Source organism: Otolemur garnettii, unplaced genomic scaffold, assembly GCF_000181295.1.
Source record: "Otolemur garnettii isolate 467f Iridium unplaced genomic scaffold, OtoGar3 scaffold00039, whole genome shotgun sequence".
NCBI lineage: Eukaryota > Metazoa > Chordata > Mammalia > Primates > Galagidae > Otolemur > Otolemur garnettii.
In genome coordinates, this window is record NW_003852434.1 from 12,319,564 (window position 1) to 12,337,642 (window position 18,079).

The window sequence follows — 18,079 nt, forward strand, 5'->3', positions numbered from 1 at the left end:
TTTAAACAAAATTTTTTGTGACTAAAAACATTCACCTTGTAGGTGAAAAATGTATAAACATGCAATATTCTCATAATTATTATTTTACAAATCAAAGCAGGGGCAATACAGTTGATGATTCGCTGATTCATTGATACAAATGAAGTTAGTGATTTGATGTACACTTGTAATCCCAGCTACTCTGGAGGCTGAGGCAAGAGGGTCATTTGAGCCCAAGAGTTTGAGGTTGCTGTGAGCTATGACTCCATGGCATTTTACCGAGGGCACAGAGTGAGACTCTGTCTCAAAACAAACAAAAAACAAATTACTGTAGATTGAGTGGCTTATAAAAAATAGACATTTATTTCTGGCAGTTCTGGAGGCTGGGAAGATTTGGTGTCTGGGAGGGCCCATTTCCTCACAGGGGCTGTCTTCTCACTGTAACTTCACATGACAGAAAGAGGGAGGGAGCTGCTGGGTTCCCTCAAGGGCACTGCTCTCATTCATCAGTGCTCTGTCCTCTGGCCTCATCACCTCCTGAAGGCCCACCTCCTAACACCATCACCTTGGGAGTAGGAGTTCAACAGGAATTTTGGGGGGCTGGGGGGAATAAACATTCAATACATTGCATGTACCATTATTTTAAAAATTAGCTTAACTCTTTAGATTCTTAGGTTTATAGATATTTGACAAACATATTAAGTCAATTTTAAGTCAAATTTACATGTCTTAAAAATTAATTTAAAAAACCTGGTATCTCAGCTGTTTTTCGTGAGCCTGAAGTTGATTCAGGGTTGAGCTTTCTTTAATTCCAAGAGAAGCCCTGTGATATTTTTGGAAGAGAGAAGCGTTCAGAGGGTAGACCGAGTTAATGGTCTGCCGTGAGTGTTACGGAGCCAGACATAGCTATCCAGGGTCCACGGATATGTGGACTGGCTGTGAACAGGCCTTTTTTGGTGCTAGCTATTTTGGATCGCTGCTTTGTCAGTCGGTATTTCTAAACCTCTGTAAGATACACTTCTGTGGAAGAAAGAAAGAGGGGCTTTTGGCTGTTGCCTCTGTGAAAATTGATTTGGAGCCAGGGACCTACTTTTCTCCCCTTTGACCTTGTCCCTAACACTACTGTGTCTGTGGAGGAATAAGACACCATGGGTAGCCAGCTCTAGTTAAACTCTAAAAAATCCTGACCACTTAAAAGAACCTACAATCAAATTGGATCTTCTTTTCTCTTTCTTGTGGTTGTCAATCACAGGTCACTTGACTGGTGGACAACAGAAAGGTGCAATATGATTAATGGGACAGATGGAGATTCTTTTCACCCGTTAATAACCCAAGATGAAGTCTTGTATGTCTTCCCATCTGATTTTTGCAGGTAAGACCTTTAAAATAAGTTATTTTTGCAAAATAAGGTCTTAAACTACAGGGTCACTGACAGGCTGAGAAGCACACACAATACACTTATTATGCACTGACATCTGTGCTGCGTCAGTGACAAAGGCAGAGACTGCAGAGGTTCATGGCATGGGAAGACTCCAGAGCCCAGCTGTGTTGGTTTGAATCTGATCTAGGTTCCACCACTTCTGTCTGTGTGACCTTGGACAAGTTATTTAACCCCTGGGTGCCTCACTTGCCTCATTTGTATAATAAAGATAGAAATAGCTGCCTTCCTGAGGGGTTGTCAGGAGGACAAATGAGATGCTAGCAGTAAAATATTTAGCAGAGGGCCTACTACACAGAAGACAAGGCTGAGTGCTGGCTCTCAGTTACTGTGACACTTCTGTCAGTGTGAACTGACCTCTCTTGCAGTCTCCACACAGACAATATGGACATGACACTACTGTCCCTATTCTGGAGTTCAGAGGCATCTGCTGAGCTGGACCTTCCTGGTGATTTTATGTACTCTCCTTGGCCCATGTACTCTTCCTCCCTCCTGCCCGCCCCTGCTCTAAGACACACCTGGCTCGGTGGCTGGGTGTGAAGAGCATGGCCTCCTCTCCCTGGCTCCCAGGAGCAGCTGCCTGCCCCTGCCCAGCATCCTCAGACTGCTCGAAAGTGTGGCTGACTCATACGGGGCCTTCCTCCCCTCTCTCACCCACTGCTGCAGGGCCTTCCAGGAAACTTCTCCCCACAGGCAGAAGTGCCCTGGTGGCTCTGGACACTAGATTCTTGTGCTCACACTTCTCCAAGTGGCTGTTCTTCCAGGGTTTCACAGCTCACAACACTGCTCTACTTCCTTAGCTGTGAGCACCGCCAGTGACACTGTCCATCTCCCCTGTTGCGCTGATTCAGTCACTGAGCCTCACTGCTCCCTTCTCAGAAGTAGCACGGGAATTCACCCCAGCTCTCTTCCCACCATGTGTGCCAGAGCCCTTCCATCTACAGAGTATCCCCTCCACCTTCTCGCCAACTGCCCTGTCCAGTACATAAGTGCAAATATTCAGTAATGTTTGAAGAAAGAGAAAATGTATCTGAGTGCAAACTGAGTGAAACACGGGAACTCAGAAGTGCTGTAGGAAGTTTTTAAAAGATTTGGCACAGAGGAAATGCATTCTTTTTTTTTTTTTTGAGACAAAGTCTCAGTATATCACTGTTGGTAGAGTACCATGATGGCTCCTCATAACAACTTCAAACTCCAACTCTTGGGCTTAAGAGATTCTCTTGCCTCAGCCTCCCAAGTAGCTGGGACTACAGGTGCCTGCCACAATGCCCGGCTATTTCTTTTTTGTTGTTGAAGTCGTCATTGTTGTTTTGGCAGGCCTGGGCTGTGTTCCAACCCACTGGCTCTGGTGTATGTGGCTGGTGCTCTAGCTGCTGAGCTACGGGTGCTGAACCAGGAAACACATTCTCATCTGGTCTATCCACTTTGGAGAGCCACTTGGTAATAGGCAGTAAAGCCAAAGACATGCGGACCCCACATTTCTGCAGTTCTCCCCCAGCAGGTCCCCAGGATGAGGAACTCTTTTGTACACGTGTAAGGAGTCATTTATACAGGAACATTCCCAGCAGTGCTGTCATGGTGAAAAATTGGAAGCAATCTAAATGCCCATGAAAAGAAGAACATAAATAAATTAGGGTAGAATATCCTATATGATGGAATATCATACAGATTGCAAATAAAAGAAATAGAGCTATGTACATCAATATAATAAATCTTAAAAATATAATGTTAATGAAGAAAACATTCACCAAAAGGGATGGTGATATGCTATGGAAATAACATTTACTAAAAGCAGCCAGTGCTGCTGATGCTAGTGATGAATATGTGTGTTTGTAAAAGTATAAAGATCGGCATGGAAGCCACAGACCCCAGTTGCAGGTTGTGCTTCCCTCAGGGGAGGCAGAGAAAGCAAAGTCAAGAGCACTGTGTACAGAGCTTCAGCTGTATTCATAATATATTTTTTATTTAAGTGATGAATACAAGGGTGCTTGCTATATATAGTATTTTTTTCTATCTTTCTGTTTCCTAAAATTATTTCACTAAAAAATGCTGTAGTGTGCAGTATGTCCTGGGGGCAGCTCTCATGTAATTCACAACCTTTTGAGAGTTGTGGTCAATACCTTCGGTTCAGAGATGAAAAAGTGAGGCCCACCACACCTGTCAGCCTTCAAATGAATGGTGGGAAGGTTGGCGGTGACAGAGTCAAAGTGTGTTGTTGGTAGGGCCCTATGCAAATGCAAGGGTGGTCACAAGGGATCGTGTTTGAGACTCAGTAAGAATGGAAGGCAGAATTATGTTGAACTCCACTGAAATAAATGACTGGGCAAAAGATGGAAAGTGCTTATTTTTATTTGGGAGGTGGATATCAAAGGATGTGTTCTAATCAAATATCTATCCAGCAGGACACTTTGTGAGTTAAGATGCTACCAGGTCAGGTCCACTGCGGCCTTTTCTTCTTTTGCCTCTGCCCCTATCCATGTGTGTCCATGCTAGTCTGCATCCATTATTATTTTTATGTGAGTCTTTATTACAGCTTTTCTTTTTGAGATATAGTCTCACTCTGTCACCCTGGGTAGAGTGCCATGGCAGCACAGCTCACAGGAACCTCAAACTCTTGGGCACAAATGATCCTCTTGTTTCAGCCTCTCAAGTAGCTGGGACCACAGGCACTCGCCACAATGCCCAGCTATTTTTAGAGACTGGGTTTCACTCTTGCTCAGGCCCCATCTCCGACTCCTGAGCTAAGGTGATCTACCCACCTAGGCTTCCGAGAGTGCTGGGATTACAGGCATGAGCCACCATGTCTGGCTCATGAGTCTCCATTCTAAATGTTATCTTCTTAATTTTCTATTATACGCTCTGTTTTTTTGTGGCCTTGTTTGGATATTATCATAGTTGCTACCTCTTAAACATCTTCCACTACAATTAATCTATTTCATTACGTGGTGAGTTGGCAAAGCTTCTTTGAAGCATTCTTTTGCCTTTCCATTTTGTACTTAACCCTGTCTGCTTCTAGCTATGTTGTGCCTGAGAACTATGGCTAGCTTACTGAAGCCCACTCTGACGTTTTTTTTCAATGAACCTGACATTATGAGCTTACCACACTGGCTTTCTATTCTTACTTCCTAACAGGTCAGTGTACATAACTTTCAGTGACTTCGAGAGGGTGGAGGGACTGCCTGCCTTTCGGTACCGCGTGCCGGCAGAAATACTAGCCAACAGCTCCGACAATGCTGGGTTCTGCATCCCTGCAGGAAACTGCCTGGGCTCAGGAGTTCTGAATGTGAGCATCTGCAAGAATGGTAAGAACCCAGAGAGGGGCATGATTATGGTTGTTTAGAAAGCAGAAGGACTAGAGTTGTGGTAAAGAATAGAAAGAACCACATGACTTTTCAAGAATAATGTTTCTGAAGCCGGGTAGTGGCGCATGTCTGCTGCTAGGTACTGTGAGGCTGCAGTGGGAGGACCCCTTGAGGCTAGGAGTTTAAGGCTGCAGTGCACTGTGATTACACCTGTGAAGAGCCACTGCACTCCAGTCTGGACAACATAGTGAGACCCTATCCCCCTAAAAAAATTAAAAATAATGTTTTGTAATATGGTTATTTAATGGTAAAAAGAATGATTCTTGGCTTTTCTGCGATGCTTTTTATTTCTAGAATGCCATGTTGTGTGCTTTTTCCCTGGAATAGTGATGATGTTGTAACAGTTCATGCTTTCTAAGTGCTCAGCATGTGCCACGCCAGTCACTGTCCTCAGTGTTCACATATTTACATGTGACTAATACATGTAAACCATTACCTGATTTCATGGGCAAAACAATGCTAAAAGATAAAGTGGATGACTTGGTTTTTTAAAAAGTCAGTATCTTGGCAAAGATTTTCAGTGACTTTGAAGTGGTTAGTTTAAACCCTGACCACAAATCTCCCAGTATTCCTTCAGGTCTGCGTCTCTCCATGAGTGAGGTCGAATGGTTAGGGAAACAACTGGGGAAAGTATTTTCTTCGTATTGAAGACTAAACAGCCTTGTGTTGTAGAATTGTGCACAACAGCCTTACTAGACGACCAGCCTCTTTTTGTAACTATGGGAACTAGGGCTTGGGGACAGGATTTTTCCAAAACTTGTCTCTGGGCACATCCCTGCTAGAACGTAGGGTCTTTTCTTATTTGTACTGTAATTCCCTTGTAGGGCTATAAGTTCCTCTTTAAAGTTTCTCCTGGGAGTGTTCCTCTTTGTAGTTCCCTTTTTTTGAATAAAGCTGTCCTTTTCTCTTGAGTAAAATAATGTTCTAATGCTATTCTCATGTCTAGTTTTATAAAATCTCCTTTTGGGAGAAATATGAGGTGAGCAGTATCCCTCCCGATCTTTATCTGGCAGAGTAGTGACCTTATACTGACCTTACATCAGAATTGTCTGGAGAGTTAATAAAAATATATGACCCAGGGTCCCATGCTGAACAAACTAGGGCCCCAGAATCTACCCTCTTAACAAGTACTCCAGACAATTCTCATAAAGATGCTGGCTAGACCTCCAGACAGTTCTCATAAAGATGCTGGCTAGACATTTGGGGACCACTGTGCAAGGGAGCATGATACCCCTTACCAGGAGATGAAGACCAAGTGATGGGGTCAAGTTCCTAGTTTTGATCTCTCCTGTTGTTTTACTAGGTGAATGTCCCTGAAAGTGTCCCCGTCCACACCCCCCCAGCCCACTGTGCATCTGCTTTAAGACACAAATCTAAATAGATTTTTTTTTTTTTGGCTGTTTTGTTAATATTCTGCTTCCTTAAGAACCTAATGTCAGGGCTTGGCGCCTGTGGCTCAAGTGGCTAAGGTGCCAGCCACATACACCTAAGGTGGCGGGTTCGAATCCAGCCTGGCACGCCAAAACAACAATGACGGCTGCAACCAAAAAAAAAAAAAAATAGCCAGGCGTTGTGGTGGGCACCTGTGGTCCCAGCCACTTGGGAGGCTGAAGTAGGAGACTCGCTTGAGCCTAGGAGTTGGAGGTTGCTGTGAGCTGTGATGTCACAGCACTCCACCCAGGGGGATAGCTTGAGGCTCTGTCTCAAAAAAAGAAGAACCTGATGTCAGGATCAACTGTAAGATTCTACTTTGCAGCATTAGACCTCTTGCTACAATTCTTTTCCTCTTGCCTGTGATAAATTCCCAAATTTGAGCTGATGAGTGAAATTCTCCAGAACTATCCCACATGTTCTCCAGGGGTACATTTTGGATAGTGGGATGAGAGTCAGGCAAATCTGGGTTTGAGTCCTATTCTGTTTGCTGGCAGTTAGCCAAGCTGATTAAGAAGGTTTCAGACATAAGTCTTCTCATTTGTAGAATAGGGGTGAATATAACTTCTTGGAAAGTTATGTGAGAGTTAAAGTATATAAAACACTCAGGATGGTGCCTGGCTCTTATTAAGCCCCCAAAAGACTTAAAAATATATATTTTAAAGGTCACTGAAGGAAACAAAGAAGGAGCTGGTGGCTTTGGAATTGTCTAGCAGTAAAGAGCAAAGTACTTGTGGATGTGAGATGATGTACACCTTGAGCCATGGGCTGGTGGATATAAAAGCAAATTTAAATTATTTGCCAGTAACCTCACTTCCCCCCAAATTTATTTCCCTGGCAATTATTGGATTTCTGTCTTCTTTTCAATACCTAGATCTAAGTTTCCTTTAATAATTTGCTTCCTTGTTTGGTTCTTAAAATATATAGGAAAGAAAAAAAGCCTAGAGTCTTCATGATGTGATTAGAAGCTGGGCAAACAGCACAACTAAGCAAACTCTTAAAAAAAATCTACATTAACATATCCAGGAGAACAAAGTCTAGCTTTGGTAAATTAACTTAAAAGAACACAGAAACAAGCACACACAAAAAAAGTGCATTTACTGACAGAGAATTATAGTTGAAAAAAAGTGCTTTGAGGTATATCTTTGGTTCACTTAGAATTCTGCCTCCATAACCTGCGGGATAGAAGTCTCTGGATAGGCTCGGTGCCTATGGCTCAAGTAGCTAAGGCGCCAGCCACATACACCTAAGGTGGCGGGTTCGAATCCAGCCCGGCCCACCAAAACAAGGACGGCTGCAACCAAAAAATAGCCGGGCGTTGTGGTGGGTACCTGTGTGGTCCCAGCTACTTGGGAGGCTGAGGCAAGAGACTTCCTTGAGTCCAGGAGTTGGAGGTTGCTGTGAGGTGTGATGCCACAGCACTCTACCCAGGGGGATAGCTTGAGGCTCTGTCTCAAAAAAAAAAAAAAAAAAAAGTCCCTGGATAAATTTTGTAAATTCTGTGAACCTCATTTTTTTTTTTTTTTTTTTTTGAGACAGTGTCTTACTTTGTCACCCTCGGTAGAGTGCTCTGGCATCATAGCTCACAGCAACTTCAAACTCTTGGGCTCAAGCAATTCTCTGGCCTCAGCCTCCTGCGTAGCTGGGACTATAGGCACCTGCCATAACTCTTGGCTATTTTTAGAAATGGGGTCTCGCTCTTGCTCAGGTTGGTTTTGAACTCCTGAGCTCAAGCGATCCACCACCTCAGCCTCCCAGAATGCCACTGTGACCTGCTAAACCTCAGTTTCTTTAAATGCAAAATGAGAACAACAGTTCTAAGTTCATTGGGCTCTTGGGCCTATAGTGCATACGAAGGACTAACACTCCAGAGGTTCAGTAAATGTCTGCTGAAGAATTAATAATTTAGCCAAGACTTTAATACATAATGTGTGATAAAATACTGTGGGGGCAAATGAGATTCAGAAAATGAAGTATAAACCCTGAACAAGACGGCACAGAGTGGTATTTTAGTTTGCCATCTTTCCCCAACCCCCACTTTACTTTTGATAGATTTTTTTTTAATCTTTAGGAACTATGCTAAATCTAAATCCATCTTATATTTTAAGAACAGCATCACTCATTTCTGTTTTCCTTAAAACACAGGTGCACCCATTATTATGTCTTTCCCACACTTTTACCAAGCAGATGAGAGGTTTGTTTCTGCTATAGAAGGCATGCACCCCAATAAGGAGGATCACGAGACATTTGTGGACATTAACCCTGTGAGTACACACTTCTTCCTGGGAAAGAGCGTGTGTTTTATCCTGTCCTTACAGTGTTCACTAGTTCAGTTTTGAGTATTTTTGAAAAACATACTATATTTCTTTCATATACATAAAAGTGGGAGAAACAGCTTAGAGCAAGTTGAGACATAGTCTTCGCTGAATTCTGTGGATCTAGTAGAAATACAGCAAACCTGCTTTAATAAGAAAGGAAGGCTGAAAATTCAGTCACTGGAAAACAACTCAGAATGGCCCATGGCACCTGGTCAATCTTCTATTTCCTGTCTTGGACCTGAACATATACTCATTTCTCCTATTTGGCCACAGAGCAGTTACATTCAAGATGTCTCTTAGCTTTCTCACTGTCAGGAATATTTTGGTTAAAATTTAAATATGTATATTACCTTCAGTCACTTTTGGTAAATCTCTTTCTTGAGGTATCTTTGGAAGTTTACTATATTGTTAATTTAGAAAGTATCAGGTATAGTATAGATGAGGTCTGATGGTTAAGTTGCAAACTTGCGATCCTGTGCTTATGTTGGCAGCACTGTACAAAGATGAGAGACTTTATACCCTCGGCAGATCAGTGTCTCACAGCTGTGTTTGTGTCAACATGGTATCTTGTTGAGTTTCAGTCATTATTGTTGTTGTGGGTTTTTGTGTGCTGTTGCAAGAATGTCAGAGCTTGAATTAGAGCAATGAGCAAATCTTACATTTCTTGTTAAGCCTGACAAGAATGGAAGTGAAATCAGGAATATGTTAGTCCAAGTTTGTGGGGCTAATGCTGTGAAGAATATGGCAATGTACACGTGCATTAAACGTTTTTCTGAGGGGAGAGAAAGAAATTAGTGTGGGCAGTAAAGAGCAGAACTGATGAACCACTGCAAAAATTTGTCAAATTGTGTGTCAAAATTGTCAGCTGACTGTGAGAAGAATAGCAGATCAAGTAAACATCAATAGAGAAACAGGAAAGTCTTAACTGAAAATCTTGGCATGAGAAAGGTACATGCAAAAATGGTCCCAAAAGAGCTCCTGATGAACAAAAGCAAAGGAGACTCAAAGTTTGCCAAGACCTTTTGTTGAGGCAAGACACTTGGACTGTGTTATCACAGGTGCTGAAACATGGATGTACCAATATGACTCTGAAACAAAGTGTTAAAATGCACAATGAAAGTCCGCCAGTTCTGCATGACCAAAAAAGTTCTGTCCAAATCCAGAGTCAAAATGATACTGCTAACCTTTTCTGATATCAGAGGGATGTCATTTTGAATTTGAACTAACTGGACAAATAGTTAACCAAGTTTACTGTTTGGAAGTGCTGAAAAAGCTATGTGAAAAGTTAGATGAAAACAACCTGAACTTTTTGCCGACTACTCACGGCTCTTGCATCATGACAATGCACCAGCTCACACAGCACTATCTGTGAGGGAGTTTTTAGGAGTTTTTATAGTAAACAAATAACTGTACTGGAACTCCCTCCCTACTCACCTGATCTGGCCCTAGTGATTTTTTTCTTTACCCGAAGAAAATGAAAATATTGAAAAGAAAACATTTGATGACATTCAAGACATCAAGGGTAATATAACAACTGTTGTGCTGGCCATTCCAGAAAAAACAAGTTCCAAAATTGCTTTGAAGTTTGGACTGGGCACTGGTGTCAGTGCATAACTTCCTAAGGGGAGTACTACAAGTGATCCCAGTGATATTCAGCAATGAGGTACATAGTGCTTTTTGATGCATTCATGAACTTAATTGTTAGACCCATATGACTTTAATCCTTTATTCATAGAGGAGAAAAATGAAATCCATGGATGTGAGCATCATGTCACAATGTGAGAGCTTCTCGGTGTAGAAAGGGTAGACATCTTCATGGTTGAGACTGAACAGTGTGGAACAATACAGAGAAGCAAGAACATTCTTTTAGCATAGAATTTTATGCCCTTCACTCTTCGCCACACGCATTGCATTTGTATCTGAGAAGCCAGTGATCTTATCCTCTGGTGAATAAGTTCAGGTATAGTTGTCTGCCTTTTTTCTCTTAGTCATCAACTGATCAATTCCTTTCCATCAGCCAAAATGATTAGCCCTGCTTGTCACCAAGGAATGATCACAGTCCTGTGTCCTGGGTAGAAGCAACCACCATCCTCTTCTCAGCTCTTTGGACAGCGGCTGGACTATGCAGATCTGACTGGCCATCTGCAGAGTCTTCCTTCACAGTCCACTATTCAAAGTGGCAACATCCTGGGAGCTTGTTAGAAATACCTAGTTTCAGGCCACCTCAGACCTACCGAATCGGAGTCTGCATTTCAACAGGATTCTCTAGGACTGGTGTCCATATTAAAGTGTGAGGGGCACTGGGCTACCAGGCACCTAACAGAATCAATAGTTCCTGTTTTGTTCTGGGGATCAGTTTCCCCTTGTCCCACTCTGCCTGTCAAACACAGTGATGGCCACTCTGTTTATTGGAATGACACAGAAATGATATTTTATTGAAAAAATTATGTTTGCAGTTTAATGAATCCTAATGTTTTCTTCTCACTTTTCTGATCTGCAGTTGACTGGAATGATCCTAAAAGCAGCCAAGAGGTTCCAAATCAATGTTTATGTCAAAAAAATTGACGAATTTATGTAAGTTTCACTTCTTTCTACCGAGGCAACGAGTGGCTCTGCTACGTTGCCTTTCTGGTGGGTCTGACGTTGGGGGTACAGCCTGCTCCTGACTTCTGCTTGTCCCTGCCCATCAGGGACAGGAGTTAGTCAGCATTTTCGTGGGTGCCTTGACCTTGAAATATAGGGGAACCTGCGATCTTAAGGCCACACGTGCCCCTCCAGATCCTCAAGTGTGGCCCTGTGTCTGAATCCAAACTTCGCAGAACAAAGGATTTGTTCTGTAAAATTTGGATTCAGTCAAAAGGCCTCACCGAAGGATCCAGAAGGCACAAGGCTGTAAAAAGAGGCACGGAGAATTTAAGTAACTTGCTGGAACTCACACAGCGAGTAAGGCGGTGTGGCTTCCAAGTCAGCTTTGCTCTCTCCACAAAGCCCTTCCTCACCACTGTGACTCTAGTCACTATCTGTTACTCTTCTTGTTCTCTGCCCATCTGGGCCCAGCCACAACTCCATTTGGACAGTTTAAACAGTCACACGAATGTGCCTTCCCCCCACCCTAATGCCATCTATAAAGCGCTACTTAATATTGGATTCCTAAGTATAATCTCCTGCTCAAACTTTTCGATGGGAATTTTTTGGATATGAAAAAATGCTTATGACATGATGTTGAAGGAAAGAACAGGATGCAAAAGTACACATACCACGTATAATACCTCATCTCTGTCTGTAAAATGTGGTTTATTTCCCCCACTGAATCTGATTTAATCCCACACGTCATAAATCTGTATAACAAATCAACCGCCATGTGAATTGTATTTAACTTATGCTAGTTTTGAGCCTAGGGCCTCGTGAATCATATATAACGCACATGTTAACGCACATGTCTCTTGACCTAATAAAACACCATATCCCCAAGGAAAAATTTCTTTCCTAGTGTGGCAGTCAGTATGTTAAGAAGCAAACATAGTTTGCAGGAACGCATTTTCACACTTGTATCTGTATTTCTGAGGCTTCATGGCTTAGTTAAGAGCTAGAACCTAGACCCAACATGGAATTACAATTCTAGGCCCACGACTTACGCCTGGTGATCCTGGGCAAATTACCCAGCTTCTTGAAGGCGTAGTTTTCTCTTGTAAAATCTGGTACAGTAGTACCTACAGGATCTGACTGCTATAAGAATCTAGTGAGATAATGTCTCCAAAACACCCACACACAGCTGGCACATGGGAAGCACTCAGCTGGCTCTTGCTGCAAAGATGGCTCTTCAGTGGCCAATTTACAAAACACTCTGGGGAGTGATGGCATTGTTTTGCAGACAAGATTCTTGCTTGTGATGACTCTAGGGAGAACAGTAACAATTCTGATAAATCTGCCAGTATCTTGCTTTTTGGTAAAAACACTATATAAACATGCAGCACTTGGAATTGCTAGGCTGACAGCCTGGAATCTAACTTCCGATTTATATTTGTTTGCAAAGATAACTAAGAAAAAGGTAAATTCGAGGTAATTTAATGAAAGTAAGCATATCAGAATTTTCATATGAACTTGTCTCTCCAGGGGGTTGTGCCATCCTGAGGATGTCTATCAAATAATCTCATTCTTTGTCTTTGCAGTGAGACGGGAGACATCAGAACGATGGTTTTCCCAGTGATGTATCTCAATGAGGTAAGTCCTGAGAGGAGGAGAGCCGCAGGTGTGTTTTTTAGCTGTCCACGCTCAGACACCTCCACTGTGACGTCTACTATTGTAGCTATGTGTAACTTGAGATATGGAAAATGAGGAAAAGATGCTTTTTAAAACCTGTTTGTCCTCAGAAGTTTTCTCTTAAATGTTTACATGAACCTGCCTGTATCTGAAAGGTGATTTGGAGAGATGATAGAAAGGAACATTTGGGCAAAACTCCCCTCATGGGGGCTGCTCACGGAAAGGTCACATTACCTGGACGCTACCGGATGCCGTCGGAGCAGGGGAGGCAGCCGGCACGCAGGCAGGAGTCCAGTTAAACCTTTTTTGGTCTCCTTTGAAACCCTATCTGTTTAAGACACCTGGGATGAATTATTTACTAAATCCTGTATCACATTTACTGTATTTTACTATATTTAGTAATTTCCTATATTTATAGTAATTTGTAAATTTACTATATGTTACTATATTTACTATAGTTCTAAATCCTCAGTTTCTCCCTTTCTTCCATCCAGTTTTGAGGGGGAAAAAAATGTAGGTTTTTCTCCTTCAATAAATTCTCAATTGGCAGACTTCTGTTATTAAGAGTAGCATTTTTAAAAAGTTTTTATTATTTTCCTCTGTTCCCTAACAATACTTGCATTTTGAAGAGATTGCAGTATCTCTGTTACTATTGCATTAGTAACAGATTAGCAAGAAAAAAAGCTAAAATTAATATTCACAAAATGTACACTAGCCTTATATATTGTTTTTATTTGATTTTACTTAATGTAGTATTTTTTCCAATAACGGCTTAAAAATAAATTTAATGTTTTTACATTTTATAAAACATGCTGTTTATAGAACTCTTGGACAATTTTTTGAAAATCTGTTTACAAAGTAAATCACTGATAAGCCTCTCAGACAGGTAGGGTTGGAGCTTCAGAAGTTTCCTCCTGGTGTTTTTCTGGTTTGATATCACTCAGTTACAGTCACACAGTTTTACATCTTTCCTTCTCTCAGCATTGCAGTGGTAGCTACACTTACCAGCTTGTGCAGGACTTGTGATAACAATTCTAAGATAAAGCTTTTCTATTTCACAGGAGAAAGTTCAGGCAGTATTTCCCAATGTACAGGACCCATTTGGGGTTGCTCCTGGACCATCACGCTACTTACTAGTTGTGAGGGGAGGCCTGGAAGTAAGACTTGGAAAGTGCACAGCAGCCGCTTTCACCAGCCTATGCCCACGGAAGTGGCAAATTTAAAGTCTCTTTTACCTCCAACTTTGGCTTTGCTTTTTTGTTAAAGACTAGATTGAGCCCAGGGACGTAGAGTGAAACCTTAATGCTTTTGCTGCTTCCTGAAAAGAGCCTGATTTTCCTCTTCTTTAGAAAAATAAAATATAATACCTGGACGTGGCTGGACACTACTGCCTTTTTACAGAGGAGGAAACTCTAACCATGAGGGCCCTTGGCTGTTTATTGGAAGAACTGTCCTAGAACCTATTCTTCTGACTTGGTCCAAAGCAAATTAGGCCAAAATTAAGCTACAACTGTCATTCATAATTATTATGGAATTAAGCTCTTTAGATAACCTGCCCATTCCACTTGGTGACAGTGTCTCTGTTCTACACACAGAGAATGTTATTCTAACACATTTCCTTAGCTATCAACAGTCTGGGATTCTGGTTAGCCCCACAGTAGGGACCTCTGGTCCTGGTGTGAGCCACTGGGCCCGGCCAAGAGAGAAGACATTAATGAATAAATGCCCCTCTGTTTAGTCTAATTTATAAATGGATTTTTAGTATGTCTGGTTTGCTAACAGGGCATACCCAAATTGTGTTTAATGATTTTAAAAAAGATATAGCAAAAACAGTTACACCCTCAGTGTTTAGTCATCAAGGGAACACTCCTTTCTTGCCCCTCCAGAGTGTTCTCATTGATAAGGAGACTGCAAGTCGCCTCAAGTCTGTAATTAACACTACTTTGATTATCACCAACATCCCGTACATCATCATGGCGCTGGGCGTGTTCATTGGATTGATCTTCACCTGGCTTGCGTGCAGGGGACAGGGGTCCATGGATGAGGTGAGTCCTGGCTGAAGGAACTTCTCCCTGGATAACTTTACCTGAGGAGTTCCTCAACTGTGCTTCATTGAAGGGCTGCCAACAGGCCCAGGAGGATGGATTCTGGGGTTTTGTGCTGGGCATAGTGATTCTGTGGTTATAATACCACTGGAACAAATGGGAAGGGCAGAGTGTCAAAGAAGGTGGGTGATTGCATCTAGTATTTAGCGGATGGGCTCCTTAGATGTATGTGGTGGGAGTTAACTTCATGTCTTTGAAAATAAGCTGAAAGAAAAGGAAGAATATAACAGGCCCCTGGATGAGGTTAGGCCTGAATCTTAAAGAATCAGGCCAAGAGGGATGTGAGGTGAACCACTTCCCGTCAGTCTTTCCTCACACGCTCCTCCATCCATGCTGTGGAGACGTGTCTGACATGAACACTTGTTTCCCCATCTTCTCTCTCCTGTGTCTCAGGGAACGGCAGATGAAAGAGCACCCCTCATACGAACCTAACCATCGCCTGAGCTTGGTGAGGGAACCCTGGGAGCTGTTCTGCTGGACCCCAGCGGTGTGGGGACACTCTCCACAGCCTTGCAGGCCTGCTGCCTGCGGGGAGGGAAAGACGCAGGCTGGCAAGTGAGAGCATTCTGGCCAGAGGATAGAGAACAGGCTGACAGGGCTGGCCATTGTGCTTTGTTAAATTATGCGGTCTCTGAAATTGTTTTTCATATGTCTGGCAAGTATTTAATAAATCTTGTATAGTAATTTTTTGTTGTTGGGTGTGGGGTGTGGTAGCTCCAGGATTTTGTGACCACTGTTGTGGATAAATGTCTGCATCACTTGTTCATGCCGCTTGGTCTAACTCTACCCACTATGCTTCACTCAGCAGACTCTGTGCTCACGATCCGTGTAGACTACTTTATTGTATTTCTCCGTTTTATTCCCATGCAGAAGTAAAGAGTTCGGAACCAGGGTAAAATGGTAGCCTCCTCTGATAGATCATTCAAATGCTTCTCATTTCTTTTTTTTAAAACATTACACAATTGCATTTTATGCTAATATTCAGTTCATAATTCCTCCAGAGAAATAACTCAGTCTTCCAACTACTTTTATACTGGGTAGGAGTCAAGTGGGGAAGGGAATAGGGAGGGTGATACTGAAGAATTGGTAGTATTAGGCTCCTAAGGATTTTTAACTTGTACTTTTGTGAACCGAGAGAATGCGTAAATAATACTGGTGAGGATAAGTACAAATATCTCATGTAGTGTAGAATTAAAGCTAGTTATGACACTTGTAAATAGTTAACCGTTATGTTTTAGTGAAAACAATTTTGATGTGGAAAGATACTTCTGGAAAAACATGATCAGTAACCAATTTATTTTCCCCAGTCGAGCCTGCCAAATGTGAGACTCTATTAATTAACACACTATTGAGTGATGATTTGTTAAATTATGAATATAGGAAATCCATCCACCCACAGCCCAGGATACACATGAACTTAAGGACGTCTGGTGAGACTAAAGAGACGTTTCTTCTAAGGCAGTTTTGGTAACACTGAAATCGTTTTTCTAAGTCCTTTCCTTAGACTCAGTTCCTCCCAGTCTCTCATGGTGCACTGTCACTCACTGAATAGAGAAACGTGCTCTCCACTCCCCATGATGATCGTTTTGCTGGCAGAATGATGGACATTTAAAATACTGTACAGGAAGTCCTTTAAAGAAAGGTCTCTGGGGACCATAAGCAGAGCTACCTCTCTTCGAAAGACTTCTTGGTTCCAGGGTAACCTAAGTCAGAGGTTTCAGGAGCCATCCTATGTCACAGTATTAGAATTCCAGCATATTTAAAAGCATTTTCTTTGATTCTCAAACTTCACCATTCATTTTTAATTGAGAAGCCTACACAGGTATCTGGCAAAGTGCTTACAGAATTTCTTAACAACAGAAGCATTCTAAGGGATTTTTTTTTTTTTTTTTGTCTAAAACTAGATTTCAGTGTAAACAAATAAAAGAGAAAAAAGTCACAGATTTCATACACATAGCTTCTCATCCCTATGTGGAGGTAATAAATTGCTTTAATATATGTAATGTATATACCCAATTTTTCCTCTGTCTACACTAAAGTAGTATGTGATATGTGTCCCTTCTTGAAAGGGCAATTCATTAAACTCTCAATTTTCTATAAATCAAGATATCCCAATTCACCAGAATGTGAAAAACTAAATAAAAATCTTTTATCTTTAATAATGTTAAATACTGGGCGGTGCCTGTGGCACCCCTGACCCCATATGCCTGAGGTGGCGGGTTCAAACCAGGCCCCAGCCAAAAACTGCAAAAAAAAAAGGTTAAATACCTAGACTTTGAAAATTTACCAATATTTAACTAGATCATTGGGATATTTTATTTGTATATGAACTTATCCACGCCAATAAAACTGATGGGCCTGTGCATACTTACTTGCTCAGTCCTATTATCAACTGTGAGGAGGAAACTTCAATACTGTAAATGATAACAGTTAATGAGGTCCACATTTGGACTGAGTCTCACACTGGCAGAGGCCACATTAATTCTGTATTTGTGTCATGATTCCTTTTTTTTGGCCAGGGCTGGGTTTGAACCCACTGCCTCTAACATATGGGTCCAGCCCTCTACTTCTTTGTGCCACAGGCGCCACCCTGTGTCATGATTCTTTTTTTTTTTTTTTGCAGTTTTTGGCCAGGGCTGGTTTGAACCCACCACCTCCGGTACATGGGGCCGGCGGCCTATTCCTTTGAGCCACAGGCACTGCCCCGATGATTCTTAGTAAGTTACTTGGCCCAAATCACGTTTGCCATATCCCTTCTGAAAAGTGTGAGGCAAACCTATAATCTGCTTTTGAAGTTATAGACTGGTTAAGAATAATAATGAACCCAGTCTTCTATTTGGTTTCAGGTTAAAAATAACTACTCCTGTGCTCATCCTCTTACAGCCATTATCCTGGACAGACCCCAAAGACTCTGTGACTGTCAGCATTGTCACACCAGAAAGTGCAGGCACCCCTGCCCTGACACTCCATCTAGAGAGGGAGAAGCCAGGCAGCCAGCTTAACTCACTTCTCTCAGGGCAAACTGGGAATTGAGCACGAGACAGAACATGGGCTTTGCACTGGTAGCTCCAGCTTTCCCCCACTACACTTTATTTCCTTATGTTCTAGAAAGATCACTAATGGTCAAGTGGAGCAAGTACTACTCGACTAACCCCTATTGGGGTTTTTACTTAAGGTAGGCTACTT

The 18,079-nt window shown here is 42.1% G+C and overlaps 2 protein-coding genes across 2 annotated transcripts in view; one reads left to right on the forward strand and one right to left on the reverse strand.

Annotated features, from left to right (window-relative positions):
• Positions 1-15,577, forward strand: part of SCARB2 (scavenger receptor class B member 2) — a 49,788-nt gene extending 34,211 nt beyond the window's left edge. Inside the window, exons 6-12 of the mRNA XM_012805365.2 lie at positions 1,232-1,351; positions 4,550-4,719; positions 8,356-8,474; positions 11,029-11,102; positions 12,698-12,749; positions 14,675-14,833; positions 15,287-15,577. Coding sequence (XP_012660819.1) covers positions 1,232-1,351; positions 4,550-4,719; positions 8,356-8,474; positions 11,029-11,102; positions 12,698-12,749; positions 14,675-14,833; positions 15,287-15,325 — 733 coding nt within the window. The 3' untranslated portion in view covers positions 15,326-15,577. The remainder of the gene's footprint in view (positions 1-1,231; positions 1,352-4,549; positions 4,720-8,355; positions 8,475-11,028; positions 11,103-12,697; positions 12,750-14,674; positions 14,834-15,286) is intronic.
• FAM47E (family with sequence similarity 47 member E) overlaps positions 1-18,079 on the reverse strand; it is a 117,825-nt gene that overhangs the window by 90,006 nt on the left and 9,740 nt on the right. The gene's annotated exons all lie outside the window — the stretch shown is intronic.